At 28.7% G+C, this 8,603-nt stretch overlaps 1 protein-coding gene and 1 long non-coding RNA gene across 2 annotated transcripts; both read right to left on the minus strand.

Annotated features, from left to right (window-relative positions):
* Nucleotides 1–2,986, minus strand: LOC113384871 (IST1 homolog). Its single transcript, XM_026622639.1, has 7 exons — nucleotides 2,646–2,986; nucleotides 2,415–2,587; nucleotides 2,128–2,346; nucleotides 1,746–1,891; nucleotides 587–697; nucleotides 446–502; nucleotides 1–370 (listed from the first exon to the last, which is right to left on the minus strand). Exons 1-7 carry the CDS (start codon nucleotides 2,825–2,827, stop codon nucleotides 173–175), a joined length of 1,086 nt encoding a protein of 361 aa, XP_026478424.1. The 5' UTR covers nucleotides 2,828–2,986; the 3' UTR covers nucleotides 1–172.
* A 2,543-nt stretch (nucleotides 2,987–5,529) lies between these two features.
* On the minus strand, nucleotides 5,530–5,957 carry LOC113386907. The gene is made up of 3 exons (XR_003368025.1): nucleotides 5,929–5,957; nucleotides 5,807–5,863; nucleotides 5,530–5,713 (listed from the first exon to the last, which is right to left on the minus strand). It is a non-coding gene; the product is annotated as an uncharacterized LOC113386907 (long non-coding RNA).
* Between the last annotated feature and the right edge of the window lie 2,646 nt (nucleotides 5,958–8,603).

The following is an 8,603-nucleotide window of genomic DNA, read 5'->3' on the forward strand; positions in this document are numbered from 1 at the left end:
AGAAATAAATTCTATTAACATTTCAACAACTTTAAATTGAAATTATAACTGTTCATGTAAGGTTAATTAAAACGTAAATTCATATTGTGCTCCTGTGTTCATAAATAATAAAACTATTTACTTTAAAAAAAAAGCATAAAAAGCGAGTTTAATGTTACTTGTTTTAAATGTCTTATTTTTTCTTTTTGAGCTCTTCAAATCTTCTACTCAAATCATCGAAATCTATATCATCGAGATTTTTTGGTTCATTAGAATCTGCATGGTGAATGGGTATATCAGAAGGCACTGAAGGCAAAATAGGTAGCTCTGGATAATTATCATTATTAGGTGGTAGTTTAGATCTAGGCTGAGGTTTAGGCTTTGAACCATCCTGAAAAATGAGTTAGCTTCTAGTTTTAAAATACATTACAAAATTTATAATCATACAAATATTCATTTATTATACCTGCATGTTGTCAGAACATAATGAATCATAAGCTGGAGGCATTGCTCCTATCTCGTCCTGAGGGTCGAATAATTTTAATATATGAAATGAATTTAATAAAATACTTATAAAATGATAATTAATTACGTCTACCATAATTACCTGCAAAAAGCTGGTATTAATGTCTTTTGTTTCTTTAAGATCTGGTACAGATGGATTGGGTGAAATATTGTAATTGAATGCGGATATATTTCCATCGGGATTCTTGTTCATCTAATAAATTTGATTCATCAATATATATTGTTGAATCATAATGTTATTAAATATTGTACAACATAAGTTGTACAAAGTTAAAAATAATAAGGTTATTGATTGTTTTTTTTTTGGTATAGAGATCTTTTAAAGATTTATTGGTGAATTAAAAACACTTGACTACAGTTTGAAACATTAATTTTCACAATCCTCATATAAAATGCATGTAAAAATCATGAGCAAATATTCATATCCAGTTATACTGCATCAACAGTAATTATTATAACAAAGGGTATAATTATAATGTCCAGGACATTAGTTAGAAGTTTGCCCAAGAACTGAAATATTCCGAAAATACGCGAACCGCGATATGATATTATGAAATCCAAATTTGAAAAATAATGATTTCAAAAATTGATTTATATTTAATTTGCATAAATTAGAAAAAGTCAATATAGTCAACAAATTCAAGAATTTTTAAAAAGTGTATTTGATAATTAAAAAAATTTAAAAATCATGATATTTTTCCAAAAATATCAAATTTTGGAAATGTAAGATGTATAAAGTAAGAATGGCATATATAAAATAAGATCAACTTTTTTACACAAGACTTTATGTAATATTATTATAAAAAGTATGTAATGTGCCTGCATATTTACTACCCTTACAAAACTATACGTAACTGGGAAGTTGAAATCTATGGGAAGTTAAAACCAAACTACATATTTCATTTGAATTATAATAAGACTAATCAAATAAAACTAAGAATTTGCACAATTATTTTATGTTCAATTTTTCAAATTTTAATTATGAACTGCTTTTTAAAAAAACTGATTATTTTAATTAATTTCCACAGTTTACCGGTCATTTTAGAAATATAATTTATAAACATTTAATTTTAGTTATAGCTGCTAAAATTATTTTTTGAAGTCCAGTTCAAAATCTCGTAAAATGCAAAGCAAAATAAGGAATAAAAATATAAAGGTATTAAAATATTCATTGATTAAATCAATTATTTCTATCATAAATAGTTGAATTTTGATTATTAAAATTTGCTATAAAATCCTACCTCTGGATAGTTAAATGGAAGAGAAGGTACTGCTGGTACTGGTGGTGGTTGAGGATATCCAATAAATCCTGCTTGTGGTGCTGGAGGGTATGAATTTCCACCTAAATTATTCTTGTCAGATAAGTCAATTAGCATGGCATCCATACCTACAATCATTTATATAAATAAATACCATGGGAATTGAAATTATTTGAATAATCATAAATGTTTATGTAGTACCTATATTAAAAAAAACTAAATCAACAATATCAAATAATGCTAGATAATAATGATGTAATATAAAGATGATATCATTATTATGTTGACAATAAATAATATGTGAATAAGTCATGGTTATATACATATAAAACAAACTCAATAAAGGGCTTTCTAATCTACAAACCTATTGGCCGGTTATCTTCCCTCATTATTTCTGGATCAGGCTGATAATCAATATTATAAATTTTTGCAATTTCGATTAAATATTTCTCTACAAGCAATTTAGGTGGAGTTTGAACTGTCATCTTGTGTTTGAGCTTTTCTGCAACAGTCCCTATAGTATCAGAACGACACGATTCTGCATACATTTTACCATACTTAGCAGTTAATATATCTGAAATAACTAATCAAAAAATGAACCAATTAGGACATTGCACAAATAGTTAAATAGAATACAATAATGAAATGTACCTTTGAGTTCTTGAATGTCAGATTGCATACGAGGTGCAACCCACAGTAAGCTGGATACAGCTTCAGCAAGACCAGAATCTAACTCTTTCATTTGAGTTACAAGACCAAACCTAGCTAAAACCAGATCACAGTACATTTCTACCACTTCCATGGCTTCGACCATATAATCCTCTCTAAAATAATGAAACTGTTCATTACTTAATTTTAAATAAGAATTCTGTAAACAAATACCGTATGATGTGCTCAACACGTATTTTTGCTCTTTCATATTTTCCTGTTTGCAAATAATCTGCAATTTCCCTTCTAGCTTTTTGGGTTAATTCCGTTTTCTTCTTTTCCATTAATTTTAGTCTATTTATTGACAGTCTCAAATGCGTTTTTAACTTTGTATAGTTTGGACTGCTGGAAAACATTCTGTACGATTTAGATTCGAAGTATATGTAAATTTAAATAAGAAATAATTTGAAGTGTGTATGTATATAAATTACTGTAGTGTACTACATAAATGTGTTACTATAATATCCGAATGAAAGTCAATTATGACGAATTTAATGTATGCACTTAATAATGACTCATAGTATTATACATGTATTATATTTTCTAGGATAATGACGTTCACTGACAATTGCTGTCAATCAGAATCACAGATAATAACAAAGACCATAATTTAGATGACAGAGTACGTGAGCATAGCAATAAACAAGTAAAAATAGATCGGAAACCATAGATAAAAGAAAAGGATATAAAGATTTGCATAGATAAATAAGCAAATGTAAGCCCTTATTTGCCCTTATTATTTATAAATTTTTGTAAATTTGATCACTTTCAATAATTTTTCGTCACTTTAAATAATAAACAAACCCTTATTGCTTTTAGGAGTTTGTTTATTAATATGAAGTCAAACACTTGAAAGTTGCCTTAATGCAGGTTGCATAATTAACTTAATCAACTGAAATTTAGTTTTGAATTAACTGTATTTCGAAAATAAAGTTTTCCCTTCTCAAGATTTTAATGAATTTTTATAATTCAGCCAATTTTCGTAAGCATGCATATATAAGTAAATAGTTCGTATTATTAACGACTATTAGTGCACGAACTTTATCGCCACGTTAAATTTCATTGAAATACGTTTTTTTAAAAGAAAACTAACATATTATTTTGTAAACTATTAAGCACGATTAAGCAGCTGGAGAAGCTGCTACAAGAAAATACTATGGACGTACGTACGTATATCGTACGTACTCAGTCCTTGATATTAATTTAAATAATTATTTAAATTAATGGTAACATTTCTTACACAACCAGAAAAATTATATAAACTGCTTGTTAGGTAACACAGACGTGAAAAATCTATTTATTTCATTATTCAATAATTTCTGTGAATAAAATGCACACATCCAAAAACTTGAGGTAGCGAGATTTTAGCGACAACTGACGAACATTTTTCACTTCTCTGTACAAAGAACGGTTGGGCCGATCAGTATGAAAAACTAATTCTTATCGAGTTACATCGAATGTCTTTTAAATATTAAATCATTTAAATAAAGTTCATTTAAATATGAAATTTTAAATCGCTCCACCCGTTCCTTAGAAATGCCGACTCAAAACTTCGAGAAGCATAAAATTAGCAAATCGGATTTTTTCGTTAATATAATCTCCTTCAGGAAGTAATAAAAATAGATAAAATGGTATAAAATCTTAAGAAATGTAAATGAATCAAAGTGAATCCAAATTATTTAAGTTTAAATTTAATTATGAAAATTAATAATCATGAAAGTTACAATTAACATGTTGAGTAAATTCTAAAATAACACTGCTGTTCGTAACAAGACGTGAAAATCTATTTATTTCATTATTCAATAATTCTGTGATAAACTGCACATCCAAAAAAGCGAGATTAGCGACAACTGACGAACATTTTTCACTTCTCTGTACAAAGAAACGGTTGGCCGATCAGTATGAAAAACTAATTTCTTATCGAGTTACATCGAATGTCTTTTAAATATTAAATCATTTAAATAAAGTTCATTTAAATATGAAATTTTAATCGCTCCACCGTTCCTTAGAAATGCCGACTCAAAACTTCGAGAAGCATAAAATTAGCAAATCGGATTTTTTCGTAATATTAATCTCCTTCAGGAAGTTAATAAAAATAGATAAAATGGTATAAAATTAAGAAATGTAAATGAATTCAAAGTGAATCCAAATTTATTTAAGTTTAAATTTAATTATGAAAATTAATTAATCATGAAAGTTTACAATTAACATGTGAGTAAATTCTAAAGTAGCACTCAAATAGTTCATATAATTATGGAAAATATTATAGTCCTCTGGCGAATCATAAGAATTTGCTAAATCTTAGACTTATTTCTTATATAATTTGCAGATAATTTTTTTATGCGATTCAAATAACTAGCTACTCACACATTTAAATAAAAAAAATTGAAAACTATTTAAAACATAATATTAATTGCTGCATAATATTTATTGCTGAAATACTCTGTACTTTTGACCAATAATAAAATATAACTTTACACGAGCGTACTCAAAACAGCCAGAAGAGCTTTGAGTCACCAAGAAAATAGCAATATCCAAATTATCTAACAATAGGCACTAAGTTAAAATAAGGAAAATTCAAAACAAAAAATAATTTAATTTTTTCTAAATATTGTTTATCAATAAAGTAATTATGACTTATTTATTCTTAATGCCTGTCTTAACAAATGTAATAATAGATTTCAATTTGCTAGAAACATTTCTACTTTATCAGAACTGAGTTCATAATTTTGCAGAGCATCTGATAATTCTATAAGATCTGACACAAGTACCTTTTGCTGGTTCAGAAATATGCCTGAAATATTTGAATACAATGTTTCTATATTCGGTAGTTCTCGTTTTTCTTTTTTTTAAATGTATGTTATGTGATGAAGAACTAGAATCTGAATTTCTCACTCTTGAGGATTCAAAGGAAGTCAATAAACATGCATTCTCAACAAAATTTTGCTTTCCTTCAGATTGTTTTTCATTTACTGAATCATTGGAATCTTGACTGGTTTTAAATAGCGGCTGCAAATTTTCTTTATGTTCTGATATGTGATATCTCACTGATTCTCTGTATGCAAATTTTTTACTACATATTCGGCAGCCATACTTTAGTTTATTTTTAGATCTATTAATTTGGTTGATATGTATTTGCTGTATATGTTTCAAAAGTTGGGATTTAAGAATAAATGTTAATTTGCATTTGGAACACCGATATTGAATTTTGCTCTTATCGAAAGACATTGTAGTAGTTGGAGCTGAAATTATTGGTTAATAATTTATTTATTAATGTGTTTAAATTATATGAAGCTAAAAAACAAAAAATCTCTGTATATAATGAGGATCAATACCTGTCAATCTAAGGGGCAATGGCAATTCTATAGTAGATTTTGCTCCTTCTACTGTAACTAAATAAGAAAAAAGTTATGTTAACGATAAATTAATATCAGCAGTTCATTTCACATAAACTAACCGCTCGGTTCAGCTAGCGGAATAGGTGCAGGTGTGGTGCAGGTGCGTACGGTATAGATTCTGTATGTTGAGATGATTTCTGATTTACACAGGACTCTGAAATATTATGATTATTTAGTATTAAGTATACACTGAAAAGTTTCGGGGTCCTTATGATTTAAAGTAACAAATATTTAAGGATTAAAATCAGTAGGTCCAAATTTTTCAATGAAAATTAATTATTAGTCAGTTAAAATTTGCTGTTGTGCCAGGTAGTCTAAAAATTCGATTTCAGAGTTTTTGCAACAGATATTTGTTGGGTAGTTGCAAATATTGATTTTAGAAAAACCCTGGACACAAGGTGAAATATCCAGATCAAACCAGAATGTATGGTTCCAGTATTGAATATGCTATTAGTTGGTTTAAATTATATATTAAATAATTAATTCAGTGCACACATACATTATGGGTAATAGTGCCAATTCTGCTCTTCAGTGAATTATTATAAATACCTTTGTCATTATTACGTGTGTATTTAAAAGAAACTTCCATCAAGCAATTTTCTTTTGCCAAAGGATCACCATTGAAACCAGGCATATTAATCGTTGGTAAAGATCCTATTTTTAAATTGACCCCATCCAACTCCCAGGAAATCTACAAGTTTCACTAAAATGTCAGTGCAGAGTCGTTTAGCATCAATTTGTTTATGGCTCATTGCCAACAGTTTTGGGTCACCATTCTACGAAACCATTCTTCTCTAACTTACATAAAGAGGAAACCGATGCAAAGTGCATGTTTGCGGGACTTTCCACAAGTAGATACTACACACTTGAAACCCATACTGCAGAAATAGAAACATTTATTAGAAATAACAGTATTGTTTTAACAATAACTGTGGCTCACCTTAACTTAGTCTTTTTATTGAATTCAGTGATATATATACACAAATACGTGCATATACATAGGATAAATAAGCATAGTTGGCTTACTCACTAGTGGCAGACAGTAGTTTGGTCGGCGTGGCCTATCAGAAATTAAAATCTGTTTTTTTTATGAAAATGGATAAAATATAATAATTTATTCTCTCTATATAAATCTCATTTATTTTGCATATTCTTTGTTTAACATACAAATCTTTAACCTACAATCAAGTATTTCTACAGTTGTCAAAATACATTGATACCAACAGTGTTTTCGAAAAGTCACATTGCTTGAAAATAAAATAAAAACTAGTGGTGTGCATTGTGCATATCCTTATGCATAGATAAAAGAAATGTGCTTAAGCCATAGACTTATACAATTGTAGGTGGTCTATGGCTTAAGCTTATTTATCTATGGGGTGCATGACATCGTGCCTTAAAGCAAATTGCTAGAACTTCCCGTACCGCAATTAAAAATCTTGGTAAGGAACCCAAAAAAAAAATACAAAATGTGTACACATTATTAAAATCTATATAAAATATCTGAAAACTATTGTACATATGTCCAAAAAACATGTTTGACCGCCAAATGACATTTTTTAAATTATTTTATTAAGAGTCCATAATCGCTGGACCTGCCTTTCCAAAAATATAATCAGTTCTTCATCTCATCAATACAAGTAAAATGTTTTATTTATTATTAAATCGGACGCTCCGTTCTCTTAAAAACTGAGTTACCGTTTTTGGCACCTTTTTGCCCCGTATCTTCGGAACGGCTAGACCTGCCTTCGCCAAAATCTAATCAGCAAGTCTCCTTATAAATACGAATCGAATGTTTTTTTAATTATTTAAATCGGTTGATCGGTTCCCGAAATCGTCGACGAAAATTGTATCCGCACACACACGCACACACATACATCATTTTTTCCAAAGTATGTCAAAATATTCACGAAACCTTTCAAACGTAAAGATGTATGTGAAAAAAAAGAGCTGTTTTTAGGGTTTTCCGGCAATTATTCGACTTTTCTCTCGGCGTAAAAACCATCCTGGACTCAACAAACATTTTTAAAAAAATAATTGGCCAAATTGATCCAGGGCGTTGTTGAGCAATGCGCTTACCAACACATTTTGCGATTCATTTTTATATATAAGAAGATTAAGATAACAAGAAAACTACAAATTAGGATTAGTATTTTACACATTAAATTCTTATTTTAAGATTTTATTGAAAAATGACCTTTACTTGGAGGACTGCTGTCATTCTATTCTAAGCAGTTATATTCAAAGCAGCAAAAAAAACGCTTAACAAATTTTCAAAAATACTTTTTACGCACAAAAATAAGTATGAAATAGGTAACAACAAATAGATTTCTTCAAGACAAATCCCAATTAATAAAATGTAACTATTTCCTTTCGAAAAAGCAGAAAACCTTCTTCAATTATTTTGAGGCAGGAAGTATAAAACAAATTGCTTCAAATGCGTTGAACGAGAAGAAAAATTTATTTTGGATTTTTTAAAAGAGATCCAGGCCAAAGTATCTTGTTGCAGAATCAAAAGTACGAGAAAAGTAAACGATATTTGTGTTACACTTTGTTTAAATCGTCTGTTTAGTTATATTTAGTATCTACAAATTCTAAGACGCAAAAAGCACACAAAAGTCTTGCAAAAATTAAACATTTAACAGCCAGCTTATGTAAAACTAATATATGTATTTTTTTACTTTTTGGTTCAATTCTAAATATACCGTCGACCCCTATTTTCATTTTGTGGACCCCC

The sequence above is a fragment of the Ctenocephalides felis genome, unplaced genomic scaffold (assembly GCF_003426905.1).
Source record: "Ctenocephalides felis isolate EL2017-DRISC unplaced genomic scaffold, ASM342690v1 CF-g0.4_SCAFFOLD_03571, whole genome shotgun sequence".
NCBI classification, from domain to species: Eukaryota; Metazoa; Arthropoda; class Insecta; order Siphonaptera; family Pulicidae; genus Ctenocephalides; species Ctenocephalides felis.